Below are 20,142 nucleotides of genomic sequence, written 5' to 3' on the forward strand. Positions count from 1 at the left end.
ATTGCAGGTTATGCATTTTAGAGCTGTGACTACATTATCGTGTGGCCCAAATATCATTCTTATGCCCCTAGTTTTAATCTCAGAAAATGCATAATAAAAGGTCAGTTTTTATTGTTGTTTATCCATGTTTGTATTGAATATTCTGTTTGAAACTGTGAGACTTGTTTGCAACCTTTCTAGTCTTAGGCCAAGCTTAGAAAGCAGCAGTGAACCAAGCAAAGTACCCCTCCCCCCATGGAGCCCATTCTAATGGGGGAAGGGCAAATAACATCTAAATAAATTAATTAATATATACCATATGGCAATAAGTGGTGGTGGGGGGACAAAGGTCAGGGTGTAGGATTATTTTATATATGATGGTCAGGAAAGGCCTCTCTGAAGGGGCCAGAGAGACAGGGGGGCCAAGTCATTGGAGTCCGAAGATCCAAACAGGGGCTTTGACTTTCATTCTGAGAATGATGTAAAGCTTCTGGGACAAGTTTTGGGCAATGACCTGCCACACTTTGACAGTAGCTCCCATGGCAAAAATAAACTAGGGAGGTTGAGGGGAGGGTGGAAACGACTCAATCCAGGGGAGAATGGTAGAAAGGTAAGTGATTGCGTCCTAAATGTGTTTTGAAGATAAAGTTTACAGAACTTATTGATGGATTGAATATAAGACATGAAATTAAAGAGCAAAGTCAACGATGATTGAAAAGGTTTTGGCTTGAACACCTGGAAAGATGTCCAGTTAACTATACTATGATGGAGAAGACTTGGGTGGGGGAGAAGGGCCGGGGGGGGGGGGCGGGGAGGAAACACGTTTGAAAGTGGAATGAAAGGATTTTGGTTTGGGGCAAATTAAGTTTAGGATATTTATTGGTTCCAATAAGTGGTCCAAGCTAGAAATATGAATTTGAGAATGGTTTGCATATAAATGACATTTAAATCATAAGATGAGATGAGATTGCTTAAGAATGAAATGCAAATAGAGAAGATACCTGAGTAATGAGCTCTAGGTCACTCCAGTTCAAAAATGAGGGAGAGCAAAAGGCCTAAGAAGGAAAGCCAGTAATAGAAAGGAACTTAGAGAGAGTGATGTCCTAGAAATGAACAAAATATTTGAAAAGAAAGGCATGACCAACAGCCCTGAATGTGTGGATAGATGAAGTAAATGGAGAATGAGGATTGAGCATGATCTGGTAAAGGGTTGGTTATTGTTGATCTTGGGACAAGTTACAATGGAGGGTAGGAATGCAAGTTTGATTGGAGTGAGTTTAAGACATAATTGGAAAAGAGCTAAGGCCAGAGAGTATATACTGCAGACTTCCAGTGAAAATTGAGAACTACCCCTAAGGAGACTGATTCACTTATAATATTGTATAATCTTTGTTTTTTATTGTCACATTCATAATAATAATTTTAGTTATTTTAAGGGCTGTTCAATTTCTTAAATGGAATTAATTTTAGTTCATTTTAAAAGTAATGGTTGCTGGAACTTTTACTATGATAAAATAAAACAGTAGGTAATTTGAATACCAAAATTGATTAGGAATTACCTGCTTAAGGTTTGAGGAAACAAGAAAAGCTCAACAGTGGATACTTACAAAGTATGGAGTTTAAACAGTTGTATTTATCCCACAATCATGGGAACTGTTCCAAAAGACGTGATAGTTATTTTCAGTTATTAGAGCAAAACACAGGAAGAAGGATTGCCTAACCAAATAGAATGCAGACAGCTTTGAGTTTAATAATCAACACCTCAAACTATACTCAGAAGTCAACTAGGTAGTCAGTGATGAGGAAAGCACAGATGTTACTCACTTTGTTTGTCCAATTCCCTTAAGCAGATGGGCAATAAAAAGTCTGTGCATGCAGTAGGGAGGCAAAAAAAGAGTCACAACATAAACTTAAAGTAATAGCATAGCAGAGGCTCCAAATCAATGGATTTGGTGTTGCCGTGGATAAGGGAAGAACAGCTTGAACAGAAGGCAATGCAGGTAATCATATTCTGTAAAGATTCATGACACCTTTATTTTAAGGAAAGTCATGTGCTAAGTACATCATCATTGAAGTCAAGTATTTATCATGCTTAATATGGGTGAGGTAAGTGTATTCTTATATCTTTTTTTTTTTTTTTTACAGCCTGATAGTTACTTTGAGTGAAGAGCCTTTTAGTTTTATTTTATGGGGAGATATTCAAAAGATGAGTAACATAACTAAATTTCCATATTTGCTTGTTGGGAGAATTAATTCTTATGCTATTCCTAGACTGGAGATGGCTGAAATTCAGTGAATCTTGAGTTTAAGAAATTGTCATTGGATTTGACTCACCTTGAGGCAATTTTCAAATTTTACATATTATTTCTAGTCTTCCTGGACTGACAAGTCTTGACTACATTCTGATCTTTTTTTTACCTACCCACTCTATTTGATTCAGTTCTCTGATAGCCATGTAACCTGTAGATAAAGGGACGTGTGTATTTCTAGAGAAGGACTGAGAAGTGCCAGCCCCCTTTCCAGGTCACAGATTGTCTTTAGAGTTTGGTGAAAACTTCTCCAGATTCTGTTAATTTCTGGTGGGGAGTGTGAATACTTTCCCTGGTGGTAAACCCAGCAGTGTAATATTTGTCTGTGTAGCTGGTCATCTGAGAGGACTGTACCTGTAACCTAGCAATATTTTTGTACTTCAGTGTGAGGTCATGGGGTTTAACAGTCCTGAGCTGGAATCCAGCTCCATCACTCACCTGCAGGGTGAGCTTGGGCATGTCATGGAACCCTTGAAGCCTCAAATTCCTCATTGAAAAGTAGTGATGATCGTTCCCAGTTTATTGGTCTGTGGTGTAACAAACCTGGTAAAATAATGCATATACAGGGCACATAGCAAAGAGCTGGGCACAGAGGGAGTGCTCTGTAATATTATTATGATAACCATCATGTTATTAATGTATATGTTATCATTATTAGAAATTTTATTTTGACACTAACTTGAGAGATAGGAAAAAAGCTATGGAAGAATTTATTCATGTGACTTGTTGTAACTGATTTAAAAATTATTTTTAATATCTTAGTGCATGCAGATTACCTGCTTGGTTCACCAGATTTGACTTTGAATGACTTTAAGACCTCTACAAACTATTGTCATCTTTAAAGAACAAAGCTTATATCCAGTAAAAGTCACCAAGGATTATGGTACAGGTTTCAAAAGGCAATTCTAAATGCAATAATGACATTTCTATTAAAATAAGTAGGAAGGTTCCTGAGATATTTATTTAAAGGGCACCACAACGTGTGACTGTATATTTCTTAAAAAATCAATCATATTTATTCAGAGTCAACCTGGTATGTAAATCTTCTGTTGTTGTGTTATTGGAACAATAAATTATCATGCACTGAATGGCATCTTTCTTTTTCTGAATATTTTTATCTCAGCTTTCCTGTGCTTGCAAACCTGGATGTTCTTTTATCACATAAGTCTCATATAAGGACTTGAATTATATACCATATGACTCTGTTATAAGGCCAAAATATGTTTTAAGGCACTAATTTTAGTTTGGGACTAAAGTTCTCTTGTCGTTTTCTTGTTTATTAATGGGTAAAGTTATTAAGAATTTTTTGTGCTTTTTATGAGATTTTAATATTAATAAAAAGAAAAGAATTTACTTTAGTTAACTACTGATATATACCTTAATAAAATAGTTCTTATAACATTTCTTATAATAAGAGGTACATGATTTAAAAGCTTTGCAGTTCCACTCTGCTATGTATAAAAGTTAGTAAACATCCTATATTAATATTTTTCATAGGTGCATTATTGCAATGGGCCTTGACAAAAAACCAACTTCGCCAAAACCTAGGAAACAAAAAAGTCTTGAGAAAAAAGAGGAACCGAAGGGCGAGGGGAAACTGAGGAAGGATAGAGCATACATTGTCCCAAGAAGGAATGAGATGGAGGGGAGCAAATCCTCCTCAGTCTTTTTTTCAGCCGACGAAGAAAAAACAGGGGTTGAAGATGTAAGAACTGCTGTAGAAGAAATGGAACATAAAGGAAAACAACATGCTTGGGAAGATGACCAAGAAAATATATTTAAATACGGTAAGGTAACGGGTGACACAGGGTTCAGTTGTTACTGCGGTGGTTCTTTTGCTTAAGTCTTTAAAATGTGATTATCGAAATCTGCAAAATTATTTATGAAATGTTGTCACGGTTCTGGCATTTAGGGGATCCTATTACACGTGAGGACTCCCTGACCCCCTTCCGCCACTGTTTTGCGTGGAGCGCCGTGTCGCCTACCTTAGTGGAGGGCAGGCCGAGCTCTGCAGGGGCTGAAGTTGCTTGAGGAAGAGAGGAGAGGAAGGGGAGTTTAGGGCTGCTGCGTACATGAACTAGAGACTAGGCTATTCACTTCTGCAGAGAGAGACATTCTAACCAAACAGAATTTTGCCTATTTGTTTTTCAGTATTTGGGTTTTCTTTTGGTTAATCCTCACCCGAGGATATGTTTCCATTGATTATTTTTTAGAGACAGTGAAAGGGAAAAGGGCGAAAAGGAAGGGAGGGAGGGAGAGAGAGAGAGAGAGAGAGAGAGAGAGAGAGAGAGAGAGAAAGACTTCGATGTGAGAGACACAGCCATTGGTTGCCTCCTGCACCCACCCTGACCGGGCTGGGGAATGAACCTGCAACCCAACCAAGTACATGCCCTTGACTGGGAATCAAACCTGTGACCCCTCAGTCCACAGGCTGATGCTCTAACTCAGGGGTCCTCAAACTTTTTAAACAGGGGGCCAGTTCACTGTCCCTCAGACCATTGAAGGGCCGGACTGTAGTTTAAAAAAAAAAACTATAAACAAATTCAGGAACAGGCAGCAGTGGCAAAAACACCTGGTGGGCCACATAAATGTTTTCAGCGGGCCGCATGTGGCCTGCGTGCCATAGTTTGAGGACCCCTGATCTAACTATTGGGCACACTGACCATGGCTTTTTTTTTTTGTATTTGAATGCATAGTACTTGCTTTGGTGATACTGGTGATTATTGATGGCATTGGGTAGGCACAATCTATATGATTGTATGGTGGTAGAGTATTCCATAGATAGAAACAGTTGCCATAGGCATGGGGTCCTAGAGTCTACCTGTTCACTTTTTTGTTTTCTTATTCTTTTCCTCCCCTCTTCTTTTCTCCTCTCCTCCCCTCCCTGCCTTTCCCTTCTCTTTCCTCCTCCTTCACATCCTCGGTATCTTCCTCACCCCATCTTGTTGCTGCCCAAGGGTTTCAGGAATCCGAGGAGTAACCCCAGGGCTGGTGGGCACCGGATTCTATGCTTGTTTGTCACTGAAATCACGTGACTATCTTCAAAAGTTTTCCCTTCTAACACTTTGACCCAGTTGCCTCTCTCTCTCCATTATCCTTTCTAGTCTTTATTGTTATCTTAGATTGAGAATGTAGAAAAATCTATAGCAAGAGCAATAACAGGAAGATTCACAAATGGGATGTTTTCCCATTTGTTTTTAACTCTCAAGACCTGTAGGTTTATTAAAGCCATGTTCAGTAGAGGCTTTTCGTTTTCTTCACTTATTCTCTCTCAAACCAATATGGCCAGTGCTGTGAGTTAGCATAGTTGATGCCTATCATACAGCTTTTCCAAGATTTTTCTTCTGGGTTGGCTAGTTAATGGACTTTAATTGCCCATTTCCATTAAAAAAAGAAAACAACAGCAGCAGCAAGGCTTCAGCTTTCCGCAGAACAGTGGTTGATGGGAAGGGCACGAGAAGCTTGAGGAGGTCAGCGAGGGAGGGTTGCAGCTGGATTGATGTTGACCTCGTGCTGACTCTCTTCCTCATTAGTGAGGATGGTAAACAACAAGCTAATTAAAATCTCAGGAAGCAGGAAGATGAGATGGGGGAGAAAATGAATTCATGAAAAGGAATCCAGAAAGCATGCCTCCAGTTCATTCATATTAAAAACACGGGAGTGGATGGTACAAAGGAGACATGCTTTGAGCTGTAATGCTAAGAAGATGTGGTTCATAGAAGGCTGATATTTAGATGCTATGATAGTGATGGGTAAAATAAAACCACAGAAACCTTAAATTTCATACTTTGGGAAAAAACGCAGAAGATCCTGCAAAATAGGAGGCAAGGACTTTTCGTGTGGTCACTACATGTTCCTTCAGTTTTCTGCTCTGCTTCAATAACATAACTGTAATTGTGTTCTAATTGTGGAAATTTGTACATCGCTGGTGCTTCCATCAAAGTGTATATAGAGCACATACTGTGTGTGTAATTTCTCTTGTTCTACAACCAACTCCCTCCATCCCCCAATCACAATCCTTATTGCTACTAAATGCCTAATATTGAGTAGGCACCTACTGGCTGTGGCACTGTTCTAAGCATGTTCCAGGGCTGATTGCTTTTAGTACCACAGCTTTTTGAGGCAGATTGTGTGACTTTTTGTGCCTAAGTTACACAGCTAGTGAGTGTTTGAACTGGGACTTGGACAGGTGACTGCCTGCCTCAAAAACTCTCATCTTTCCCCATTGATGGAATTAATACTATCTAGTATTGTTGGTGGAATTACCTAATTCACTCATGTGCTCTCTGGCCCCCTGCTTATCCGGTGACCAGGAGCAAATATCTGTAAAGTGATATATGTGTGTGTTTCGCCCTGTGTGTGCATTCTGTGGCTAGCCTAAACTTCTCCTTTTACAAAGTTTTCCACAATTCCCAAATGCCTTTCTGCTCCCCTTTGATTCCATTCCACTCATTTTGTACTATTTCATATAATTAATCAAACCCTATATAAAAATCCATTGCCATGGAGATCAATAATGTTGAAACAAACAGTACTGAGGAGTATGTATACAAACTATTATGAGTGCATATCTCTTCTGTAAGTATGTCTTATTTTCTCAACAAAAAGTGGAGATTCCTTGATGGTAAGTGTTGTGTTACTGTAATATCTTTTATCTTCCAATATAAAGGCTTATTGATTGATAGCTAACTGGGCCCAGTGAAGAATTATTCTATTACTTGGTCTGAAAATTTAAATCAAAAGATTCATTTGTTTTTATTCTATTTCCTGTTTGCTTCGTGCAATATAAACCAAATTCTTCATCTTCTTGTGTACTTTATAATTCTTACTGATAATAATTCTCACTTAATGTTCTTCATATTAAATCTCTTTCATGAAAATAATCTTGTGATGAATTCTCGTTGCTTTTATTTAAGTTTCTGATTTCACTTTTCCTCTTACATCTCCTTTATACATTCTCTGCATTGACAGGGTTTTTTTTTTTTAATACACATAGGGCTTGCATTTCTAAATTAAGTTTCTTTCATTGGACAGGGTGGATAGCTCGCATGTATTTACCTGAGAGGCCCCCACCACTGGAATAACTAATAACTAAAAATTCAAAATAGGGAAACCTTTACTTTCCCTGTAATTTTCATCTTAAAGATAATTGTTTATTTGCTTAATTGATTTTTCATGAAATCCTTTTGCTCTCTATCCTCAGCATGTTGTCACTCCAAGATTGTTAGTTTTTAGTGAAAGAAAAAGGGGAACAATTAAATATGAAAGGTGAACATTTCTAACCACAAGGGACAGCTGGAGTTCATATGATGTGACAATTTTCTTTTTTCTGCTGCAGACTTGTTGCACCTCTGCAGGGAATGAAGCAAATTAGTGGCTGTGACAGTAATATTCTATTCTATACAAATTTTTACCCTTGGAATATAATTATTTAATTGATTGTAGGAATGAATAATGCATATGATTGCAGTCCTGGCCTAGGTATAGAATTCTTCATAATGCCTTTTCTTGAGGTCCATTTGGTTCTCAAAAAATGTGCTTTTCACAGTGTTACTTCTTAGGGCCTTTGGACTTGATTAATTACATTTTCCCACTTCACTATTCATTAACTTGATATCCAAATATTTTGAACATTTTTATATGAAATATGACCTCACTGGATCTGCAAATTAACTTTCATTATTATGATCCTATTCTCTTCATTTTTTAATTTATTTCTAATTTATTGTTTTCTATCAAGTTCTTCTCTTGTCCATTTTGGTTATTGTTAGATGATGTGCTTTTGTAAATGAACTCTTATTAGGTTTCAGGCATGTCATTTGGAGCCTCATTTCTTTTGTGCTCCTCTATATGTAACTGATTGCAATCTTTGATCATTCACTGTTAGTTTTCCATGTTCACTAATTATGTGAAATAGAAGTGAAGAAAGACCCCAAGAAAAGAAGATAATCGAATCATAGTTCTCATTAAAGTGAATTTGGTTAAGTGTTAGGGATTCTATTTTCATTTTCACAGTGGATAATTTTTTTTCCTCAGAATATGAAGAAGATTTTGAAGTAGACGAGGAGAAACAAGATGAGAACGCTAATAAAGAAGGACAGGCTGATGATCAAATGAATGAAATGTCAAAGTCACCATCAGATGATGAAAAAGATAATTTAGACCCTGAAAAGGACAGTGAAACCTCGTCACAGAAGGCACCAGATGCTGATGACAGTGTGAAAGATGAGAGTGATGGATGCTCTGATAGTGAATTGGAAGAAGATAAACAAGGCAAGTCATTTAGTTTATCATATGACATGGACTGTTGAACAAGTGTGCATTCCAATTTTCTTCTTTATGTTTAACTAGAGGCCCAATGCATGATATTTGCGCAAGAGTAGGCCTTCCTTCCCCTGGCTGCCGGCACCAGCTTCCCTCTGGCACTCAGGACGCAGGCTTCCCTCGCAGCCCCAGCTTTGTCCAGAAGGTCGTCCAGAAGGATGTTTGGTCTAATTAGCATATTACACTTTTATTATTATAGACTAGAGGCCTGGTGCATGAAATTCATGCGTAGGGGGAGTCCTCTCAGCCCAGCCTGCACCTTCTCCAATCTCGGACTCCTCGGACATCCCTCTCACAATCCAGGACCACTGGCTCCTAACTGCTCACTTGCCTGCCAGCCTGATCACCCCTAACTGCCTCTGCCTGCTGGCCTGATTGTCCCTAACTGCCCCCTCTGCTTGCCTGGTTGCCCCCAACTGCCCCCACCCACTGGCCTGGTTGCCCCATACTGTCCCCCCCCTGCCAGCCTGGCTGCCCCCAACTTCCCTCCTCTGCCGGCCTGGTCGCCCCTAACTGCCACCCCTCCCCACCCCCGCCAGCCTTGTCGCCCCACGCAGCCTGCTGTTTGGTCTTTACTGTTATTGTGATGGTGTGACAGTTGTCCTGGACAAGTTGCATAGTCCTCTATTATTATTATAGATGAGATAATCTTCTTTTAAAGGAATGTTTAGAGCATGTTTCCCCAACCAGAGGGTGCTGATCAATCAGTCTTCTGTAAATATCCAAATTATGGAGTGACTCTTTAATCCTTCTTTCCTTAGTTTGCTAAGATTTTTTTAGCTGGATGTCAGGGAAAAGTTATAGTGACACATCTGCTGTTTACTTAAAAAATTATTTTTTTTAATCCTAAACTATCCCCCCTTATACAACACACACACAGGCACACACACCATTTTATGGCTCTGGAAAAATGAACAGTAGCTTATACTCAATTAAAGAAAAAGTTGAAGATTCCTGTCTTAGGGTCATTTTTTTTTTTTCTCAATTTACTTTGGACACATGATAATGGCGTATTAGTTTCATGAAAAGATTATCTCTTGGCAAAAGTGGCCTCCACACAATCTTCAAGCCTAAAATAACTCGAAATGGTCTCAGGGAAAACACAGATCTTTCCATTAGAGAAAGAAACCCTCATCATATGAGAATATCTTAAATTTTTAAGACCTTTTTAAAGATTTGAATTCATGGAAGTTATGTCCAATCAAAGAAGGAACCCATTTACTTTAGACTAGAGAATGAGGTCATATTATGATGAATTTTTGAGTTACTCTTCACTTTCTTCATTGTTTTCACCTCTCAAAATTTGTTCTAATAAAATCTCAAAAGTTTGAATTTAAGGACTATATTAGGATAATATAAAATAAGAGTAATTTAAGTAATCAAGCAATCACCCAAGCAAATATTTATAGTTCTGCTCTCTTTAAGAAAAAACTCAAGTAAGCCTATTCTAAAATTCCATGCACACATATACAAGATGATAAAGAACAGAAGTTAGAGTTAAAAAGAAGATAATTTTACTAGGAACAATAGATGAAATCATGACTATGCTTGAACCAAAAATTTAATCCTAAACTTTCTGACAGTCAAAGTAAAGAGTAAGACATAATGTAAACATTTAGAATGGTGTTACCTATCAGTAAACTTGAAAACAAAATTTACTCTAATTTTCATTACAGTTGAAAGAACCAGTCAAGATTAATGGTCAAACATTGAAATATTTTTTTATAAAGTCTTAAAGTAGACCTTTTCTATAAATTCTCTTACTACTTACATTTTAAGTTTCTACATGTGCCTAATATAAGTTATTTTCTCAATTCAAATGTCAATATTGGGTTTATGTATATAGTCCTATCTGAAATAGAGAAAGTTAAAGAATTCTATGGAAAAGTGGAGTCACCTGAATCAAATTTTAAAGAAACTATACAAATGACTTGAACCTGGAAAAGGATTGAAACTGTGTTTGCATGTAGATATAACTGGTTCAAAATACAGGACTCAATTTTGTAATTTCTTCAATAATGGTGGGAAATTAGCAAGTGTTGGTTTCATAAAGATTCGGTACATTTATTTAATATGTGGTCATCTGATATTTTTGTGCTACATAATCAGCTTGATTTCTTGAATCAGATAGATTTTTTTCTAACAGTAATTTTCTTTTTATGTTCAAACTGAGGGTGTAGGCAATACTTGGATCTTCCTTGGAGGGAAAACTTAAGTCATGTAGACATGTAATAAATGACAATGATATGTAAGCTTTAACGCTGAATATTGCTTATATATAAATAATTGAAATTCTGTGTTTAGAAAGGCATTCTATAGTTATTGTTTATTAAGATTATATTTTGTGCTAAGCACTGTGCTAAATATTTTCAATGAATTATCTGATTTACCTCCAACAATAAGCAGGTACTTTCTTTTTATCTCTATTTTACAAATAAACTTAGAAATGGTGAGATTAAGTAACTCTCACAGCCAGAACTCACATTACCAACTGCAGAGCCTGAATTTTGGAAAATACAAACATAATGTTTCTCCAAATAAGAAAACCTCCGCTTATATGAAATTAAAGCAAATCCCCTCAATAAAAGGATTATATTGCCTTAAGAATAAACATTTTAGAGGCATTTATCTTGAGCTTTAAAAAATCCTGTTCTCTAGTCTCTGTTTTTGTTTCTTTTTAGTTTTGTTTTATTTTTAAACAGAGGAAATAGAAATGGAGGTTTTTTAAATTTTACCCAAGCTCATGTTTCTCCTCCCTGGATAGGCTTCCCAATCAATTCCCAGGCCTTTTGCTCAGTTCCAGCTCACCCCCCTCCTCCTCTGACACATTTCTACTTCATCAGCCTTCACTGAGGTCTTTACTTTATGAGACTCTATCATTCAGTAGTTTGGTTTATATTTATGGGTGTTTTTTTGTGTTAAATTTTGCTCAAGGTAATTATACCAGTTCAGAACACACAAATTATAGGAACTGATAACATCTAAGTTAATTACCCTATAGAAGCTAAGATATTATCTTTGTTATTGCTCACAGAGGTGATTTCCTAAAAGATCTTTTGTAAATATTAAACAAGTACAATTAATATTTTTAACACCGAGAACACTAAGGTACTTTTGTTAGTGTCATAAAATCTAGTTACATTTATGCTATATGATTATTATTAGAATTTTATTGAAAAAATTTTTATAAACTTTGCTGCATTATATAGATATAGAATGTAGAATATTTTAAATAGATATGTAGTGAGAGCTATTAGAATGTATAAAATCTAGTCCATAAGTGTTGAGGAATTTAAGAGCCAATAATTTTAAAAATATATTTTATTGATTTTCTACAGAGAAGAAGGGAGAGGGACAGAGAGTTAGAAACATCGATGAGAGAGAAACATCGATCAGCTGCCTCCTGCACACTCCCCACTGGGGATGTGCCCACAACCAAGGTTCACGCCCCTGACCAGAATCAAACCCGGTACCCTTCAGTCCGCAGGCCGACGCTCTATCCACTGATCCAAGCTGGTCAGGCAAGAGCCAATAGTTTTATTGGCCAACAATTTTGTCTTAATTTTCAATAATGATATTATTAAGCTATACTTTTAGAGCTTCTTTGTATCTTTGGTATTTACATCAAAACTTTGACATTATTATGAAATAAAGTGTTTGTTAATCTTTCTTTCTTCCACTGTCAGGCTTGTTTATTTTTCTATCTCTTTGTTTTGATAACCTGACCCTATGTTATTTAAAAGCATGCCTTTTAGTGTGTGGAATATCAGAATTACAGATTTCATTCATCAAACAAGTAGCATGTATTAAAAATGATAATGTCATGATAGATTCCTTGGAACACTCTCCTGAAAAGCCAGACAGCACTTCATCTTCAAAAGCGTAAGAGGCATATTGTGACCACTGAATCCCAGACACCAGTACATCCCTTTTATTGACATGATTAAGAATCTTGCTCTTAGTATTTGGATGTGTTTCATTTGAACCTGCCTGCACCTGTTCCCAGAGGGCAAACAATTGCCCAGGCTGTCACTCTTGTGACAAGTTGGCCCCATTTAAACTGCCAGCTAACAATTGCACCGCCGGCCTTGATGAATACACCATGCTGAACAGGGTGTGAGTGATAGAGTGCTAGGGACTGAGAGCTGACTCAGAGAAGACCCTGCTTTAGGAATGATGTGTGAGACTTCCCATCGTTTATAAAGAAGGACAGCTTACCTTTCTCTGCATTTGTGTTGGCAACCCCAGCTGCTAATTCGCCAAATGAAAATATATTGTCGTAATGAATGTTGTAAGGTTGAGGGGACAGTGTCATGATACTGAGAATATATGTTCATCCTTTTATGGACAGTTTAGATGATAGTGCCTATGAGTAACAGCTAAAGACTAAGTAGTTCCTTATGAGAAAGATGTGAGAAGGGAGTGGGGAGTGGGGAGACAGTGTTCATTCCTAGAATACAAAGAGAAGAACTTAAAAATTAAAGCAAATATCTTTATTAATAAAAAAGATAACATTTCCCTTGTGCTATTTTCCAGTCTGTTGAACAAATAGGCCGTATAGAAATTTAAAATCCCAGAGTCATAAAAATATTCTGTTTATTTGACTTACAGACTTCAAGGATCTTTCTCTTCATTTCTTGGCCTATGGGCTTGAAGAGATGCATATGAGGGAAGGCTGCTCCTCAGTATGATATTATACATGCTATGAAACTACACTCTGTGCACTTCAGTGTAACTTGTCTGCTGGTTGGGCCAGAAAATATTAAGGGAAGATTGTAGGAGACCTTTTGGTCAAAGTCTATATGTGTGATTTTTGCATGATTAGTCAAACTTTAATTTTTCTTAATGGTAAGAATTCCTTAATTGCCAAGACTGACCAGCAGACCCTGAACGATGGATGAATGATTACTCTGACACATGTTTCTGTGAAAGAGAGGCTAAGGGACTACTTGGCTGTAGCCACCAAGTAGCCTCATTCACCTGCCTTCTTGGGCTTTTACTGTAACAACAGCTTGAACTAAAATTAACTATTAAATACTATCAGCAAGGTAAGCATCTTTCAGAAAACATATGCATCCTTTAAGCAAGGATGTTTTGGAGTTTAAACATAAAGATTCCAGTAAAATAACTGGGGATCTGACTTGTTTGGAAAAGTCAAGGCAGGGGCTGCTGCCTTCGGCAAGGTCTCCCAGAGGCCTCTGACCTTGCAGAGAATCCTCCTTACAGACTCTCCCACCAAGTCCTGTGCCTCCCCCCACATAATCTATATTTACTTTTCAGTTGTCAAAGTAGGAAGTCATGGTAAATATTCAAATGCAGCAGCATCTTTTAGTTTACATAAAATACTTTCCATGAAGTATTTTTTTTATAGCTTTGATATTCAAAGCAAAGGCACTGCCCAGGCACCCAATAAAACCTTATGGAATGCCAGGCTGTTTGGCTAGATTAATGGATAAATGTAAAAAGACTTAGGCAGTAGCACAATGTGACACATGATTTTATTATATTCTCAGTATTTTAAGTGTTTGTTTTAACGTTTATAAAGTGAAATTAGAGGTAAAGATGAAGGAACTTTTAGGCTTTTTTTTTCTTTTTCTTTCCTTCCTGCTATGTCTACATTTACCTGTAAATATTTATTCTTACAAAGTAATGTATATATTTCTCATTGATGAATTGAGTAATGAATGATCAGTATGAAGCTATATGCTCTCCCATAATACTAATAACTAGTTACTGTTCATAGATGAAATTTCATGATTTCTATTTATGTATTCATTAAGCCTATATTCATTTGACAATACTGAATGCAAAGCACTTGTCTAATTAGCATTATTGTACATGAAAATATTGACTGAAACACAGTATCTAATATAAACAGATTTTTATAGGTATAAATATAATCAACATAGTAGTATTAATACAAGTAACAGTATAAATATAAATTCATGTGTCATAGTTAATTTGAAGAAAATAGGAGCAGAATTTATGTAGGTTTTGCTTAGTCAATCCTTTAGACTAAGGAATGGGAAAGAGATACATAATTCATATTAGAGTTCAGAAGAGTACTGAGTCCACTGAGTTTGGATAAATGGTATGTCACTGGGTGATCTAAATTTTTCTGTCTCATGCTGTGTAAAATAGTGGTGATGCAGAAGAAGAAAGTTATCAATAGTTATCAATGACATGAAAAGGGAGGACAGTGAAGGATTTAGTGACTGACTGAAGGTAGAGAGAGAGGTCAGAGATCCTGCTTAGGTCTTGGAACAGGGCACCACACTTGCTGGCTTTAGCCAAGGTCTCAGGCAACACGTGCACATCATTTTTTTTTTTTACCATGAAGACTAAGAGCAGATGCTTTCAGCATCAATACCTGGAGCGAACACTGGAGAGACAAATGGAATTGGGTGGGAGGCTGCACTGATTTCCAACATGCCCCTGAGATTACTTTTTCCCTGTTAATGACAAAAACATTCACACATATACCCTCAAAGTTCCTTTATATAAAACTTGCTTTATTTCTAAGAAAATAAATAAAATTAGTGTTGAAAAATCCAATTCCATGGCTCTAGCACATTTTGAGCATTTTTTTATATGCCAAGTCTTGCCCCAGTGTCTATATGAAAATGAGAGTAAAGAATGAGAGTGAAGCAAAATTATATGGTGAGGTTAGAGAAATGCAAAAGCTGAAATGAGTTTATATGGGAGGTCAGCCACCCTCACCACTTTGAGGCCATTCATTCTCCAAAGGACTGACTCAAAATGGAACCAGAGTGTGTTTTAGCCTTTGGAAATCAAACGATTAACAGAAGCTACTAAAGAAATATAGAGAAGCACTCTTTTTATTTATTTATTAGTGAACAACGCTCAGAGCCAAAGTGGGACTCATCATGACACTATTGAGGTGGTAGACATGAATATTTTTGGAAGTTTGGAACAAGTATGACCTTGTGCCCTAGCTTGTTGTGCAATTAATGAATGCCATTGACCAAACCACTAGTCAACTGGAGTTGTTTTTTATTGAAAACAAAACAAATTTGAGATGCTTGGGGGTGGGTGGGTGGTGGTCATCATCTCTAAAGTTTTTGAACTAATAGGAAAAACAGCATATCCTGATTTCATAAAGTGGAGATAAAGAATAAGAAGCTAAAGTATGTGGTTCCTTTGACAAACTGTGGTCATCTGGTACCTGTCAAGGTAGTTGGGAGATAAGAATAAATGGAATTGTACTTAAGGGATTCTGTTGCTTAAAGGCTTTCCAGAGTTTGTTATTTACTGCTGTGCAGCGTCTCTCGAATCTTTGTGGAAACTCTGATATGTCTCTGAGACTATACTTAAAATGCTAAGACCTGTCATGGAAGCTGTTGGGGCTGGCGGGACTGAGGGAAAAGAATAAGAGTGAAGACAGGTAATTCTTCCCTTAAACTCTGCATCAACTGCTACAGCCATCTGTGTAGCTGCCAAGCAAAAGTAAAAGAGACAGAAAAAAGAGTAAGGAGCACACAGAAAAGAGAAAATAAGAAAGCTAGGCAACCTGCAAGTGTAGGATACTACATTTGAAAATATATTCTATTAAAAACAATTATAAACATATATATTGGTTAAAAATTAAAAACAAGTTTGTATTTCTCTGATCCTCAGCAGCTTATGCCGTGACTTGGAGGTTAGGCTGTTCATCATCCTGACTAAGATTCAGTGTGTATGTCACTTTCTTGGAGATTTTTTTTTAAAGTTTTTTGGGGTAGTAATTACTAAACTAATGTTTGGTTATGTTAAGTCTTTAGATTGCATATCTGTAGTAACACATAAAGATACTGCCTGGATCTCCTAGAATCTCTTTTAAAGATTCAGTGTGCCTATCCCCAGCTTCTGCACCCTCTGCCCTCTTCATAGGATAGCCATGGGCAACTGGAGTTGTTTCATCTTGAGGCAAAGAACCTAGGAGTGCCAAGGAACTTACACACCCCTGGGGTGAACTAGACCAGAGTATGAAATCCAACTCCTCCTTCGAAGGAGGAAAAATGCTACTATAATTTAGAGTTCGGAGGTCCCTGTGAGATAAGACTGTTCAAATGTTTCTTGAAATAGCTCTTTTGATTGACTTCTTCCATTCCCTGTCCTGTTCCCCCACACCTGTAAGAGTTTCTCCTGGAACATTCATAACCTTGATACATCACTTATCCATGAATCCTCATCTCAGCATTTGCTTCTGGGGAACCTGAAATAATACATCTTCTACACACACACACACACACACACACACACACACACGCATCATTTCAAAAATTTATTGTTTTTTCTATGACAAAATATACTTACAAAGGTTTTCCAATAAAATGACATTCTAAAAAATACATTAATTTTTAGTTAAATGTGATTTCCTGCTGAAAACTACTATAGACTCACAGATTACACAGGTGTTTTGTTTTTTGAAATCATGGCAACTATGTAGAACATATAGGGAAAGGGCATCAAATCTACTAAACTATATTAACTAATTTTAGTAAGATTGGTTATTAACATAATTCCCATAGTTAAATCAATTACTTTATAAAAACAATGACACCCACCATTTTACTTTTGTAGACATAAAAACGGCGTCGTCCTCCTCGTGCAGAAGTCACCCCTACTCTAGCTGCAGTGAAGATGAGTCTGTCCTGGAGGACAGGGAAGCGCATGCTGAAGACAGTGCAGACGAAAGTGTCAGAAGTTCATCTTCTCAGGAGTTGAGTGAAAATGATGAGCCAGGAAAATCACACCTTCCTACTGAGAATTCCTTAGAAATTGAAGATCAAAAAATCATAAAAGCAGATGTTGAGATCAAGACTCTGCCAAGAGAGGAAAGCTTGGAGAAAGTTCTTGAAGAAGAAACAGAAAATAGAACCCAAGTGATTGCAGAGGGCTTATCTGAGAAGTCCCGGGAACATGTTTCCAAGGAAGAAAAGAAAAATTACAGGAATAAGCTTTGGAAAGGAAGCACTGCTAAGGGGAAGGACAAAAAGGCAGGTCTCTGTAGGGTGGAGAGAGGTGGTAAGTATGGCCATTGAGTTGGCCTGCCATTGTCCCCATGCATGGAAGTTGATTTTGGTCACTGCATTCTGCCAACGCTTGGGAAATACTCTTGTGATAATGCCAGGGGGATTGGATTGTGTCCTATTTCTCTCTTTGTCACATAATCATACATGTATTTTCAGCTTGCTGTTTTCCTTCTATTGCATTTAAAAAATAACTTGATAATTCTTATATAGCCTGTTTCCTATTTTCTGTAAATGTCTTCCTATGGTAATTCTATCTCAAGAATCAAATAAAACCCAGCAGGTGTCTTGAAGACAAGGGTGTGTGTGTGGCATTTTAGAGGTTAATGCCAGCAATGCTATGTGTCTTTAGCTATATACACATGCATAGACATCCATAGCTAACATTGATGGGTGCTTACTATGTATCAGTTCTAAGCACTTGCATATATTAACTAATCTAATCCTCACAACAGCTCAATCATGGTAAGTTAGGTCCCATTATCATCTTTTTTTTAATTTTTTTTATTTTTTTACAGATGACAAAATCATAGCTAGAGGAGGTAAATTTGTAAGGATATAAGGCAAATAAACATTCCTAGGATTTGAATTTAAGCAGAGCTGTTCCAGTTTCAAAAAATATCCTATTATATCTGTTCAATAAACATGTTTAGATTTAGATAAAAAATACAAACATTTCATAGAAACCTCCAAACTTCACTTTGAGTTCTTCTCTGAAGCTTAGTAACTTGATGGCTCAAGGGGTTCCTGGGTGTGTAAGAAAGTTCCATTTGACAGGGAAGAGGGGGAATATTGCAGAACAATCAGGTCCCAGTACCTTAGACACATGAAAGGTCTGCTACTTTTCTCAACTTTAGGAAGACAGTGAAAAAAACTGAGTTATGTCCTGTGAACAGTCCGATACTGCCTGCCAGACATTTAGCTCTCCTGTAGCAAGCACCCTGTGCCCTGTAACTCGCATCTCGATCGATCCTTTCCCTGTGCTCTCGCTCATCTCTCTCCTTAGCCAACCTGGTGGGCATTCTACTTGATTCCAAGATAGAATTTGTCTTCACATTTAAATATTACTAAAAACCCATCTTTGTCTTAAAAGTTATAAACACTTTTCATGTCCATATTTCTTTTAGAACCTTAAAAGCTGTTATCAAACCATGGGGGCCTACATCTAGGAATTGACGAGGTCATTGTTCACTCCAACCGTTATTATTGACCTGCTATTATGTACAGGGCACCATCGTCAATAAGACATGTGTAAGAGAGCATTCCCCCATAAAACGTTGAAAGGAAGGCTGGGCACACCAGTAACTAGACAAAGCTCAGTAGCCATATGTAAAACCAGAGAAGGTACGAATGCTATGGGATTTCAAAGGGAGAGAAGTCCCATTTGGTTAAAGACACCAAAGGTTTTGTGAAGGACCTGTTGAGGAAACCTTTAAAGGTTAAATATGATCTTGAAGGTGAAATAGAGGAGGATAAAAGCATCCAAGACAGTGGGACACAGCAGAAGATAGAACCTTCAAAGAAGTTAAAAAATAAACTCCAGAATGAACAGTGTACAACCTTCAGCCCATGAGCCAAATCTTGCCTAGTGCCTTTCCTTCTGTATTGCCTTTGAGCTAATTTTATTTTTTAATGGTTGGGGAAAATTCAAAAGAAGAAAAATACGTTGTAATGTGAAAATTATATTAAATTCAAATGTCAGTGTTACAAATACTGTAAGTTTTATTGGAAAAGAGCCATGCTCATTCAGTTACATATTCCCCATGGCAGCTTTTGCACTACCAGGGCAAAGTGAAGTGGTTGCAACAGAGACCCTGTGGCCCACAAAGCCCTAAGAATTCACTCTCTGAACCTTTACAGAAAAGGTTTGCCAACCTCTGCCCTAGGATTATAACACAAGTATCTCCAACATTGTCAAGAGGATTTTGCCATAGATGAGCTAGAATTCTTATTAAAATACTAGAGACCCAGTGCACGAAATTCATGCAAGGGGCTTGGCCCTCGCAGCCCTGGCTTTGTCTGGAAGGTCGTTCAGCTGTCCAGTCTAATTAGCATATTATGCTTTTATTATTATAGATATTTAAAACTTTTATAAAGTAATTCAAATCTTTGATCTTGGATTTCATTGTTCAATTCAGGTATATATAATATAGAATCAAGAAAATGTGTACAATTTGGCAAGCTGCTGGTCCAAAAAGGTAGAGATACTAAAATTCAGTAGTAACATTGACATTATTATTTTTATTTCCACTTCAGTTAACTAGATTCTTTACCTGGATTGATAAAAGTAAACATTTTTTTTTTTTTTGTAAAGTAAGATGCACACATATAGGCTGTATTTGGGCAATGGATAGAATAGCAGAAACACTGATAGGATTATGTCACGTGGAATAGGGTGGGTTTTCTTTTTTTCTGGATTTGTGAAGTGTATGTGTGTACACTTATTATTTTTCTCAAATATGATGGGAACTCTGTGTTCTTAAATTGATAACATCTAT

The 20,142-nt window shown here is 37.1% G+C and overlaps 1 protein-coding gene across 1 annotated transcript in view; it reads left to right on the plus strand.

The window, feature by feature from the left end:
* The window catches only part of ERICH3 (glutamate rich 3), a 99,649-nt gene that overhangs the window by 62,382 nt on the left and 17,125 nt on the right, over window positions 1–20,142 (plus strand). Inside the window, exons 10-12 of the mRNA XM_059689171.1 lie at window positions 3,786–4,075; window positions 8,325–8,561; window positions 17,196–17,639. Coding sequence (XP_059545154.1) covers window positions 3,786–4,075; window positions 8,325–8,561; window positions 17,196–17,639 — 971 coding nt within the window. The remainder of the gene's footprint in view (window positions 1–3,785; window positions 4,076–8,324; window positions 8,562–17,195; window positions 17,640–20,142) is intronic.

The sequence above is a fragment of the Myotis daubentonii genome, chromosome 3 (genome assembly GCF_963259705.1).
Source record: "Myotis daubentonii chromosome 3, mMyoDau2.1, whole genome shotgun sequence".
Classification (NCBI taxonomy): domain Eukaryota; kingdom Metazoa; phylum Chordata; class Mammalia; order Chiroptera; family Vespertilionidae; genus Myotis; species Myotis daubentonii.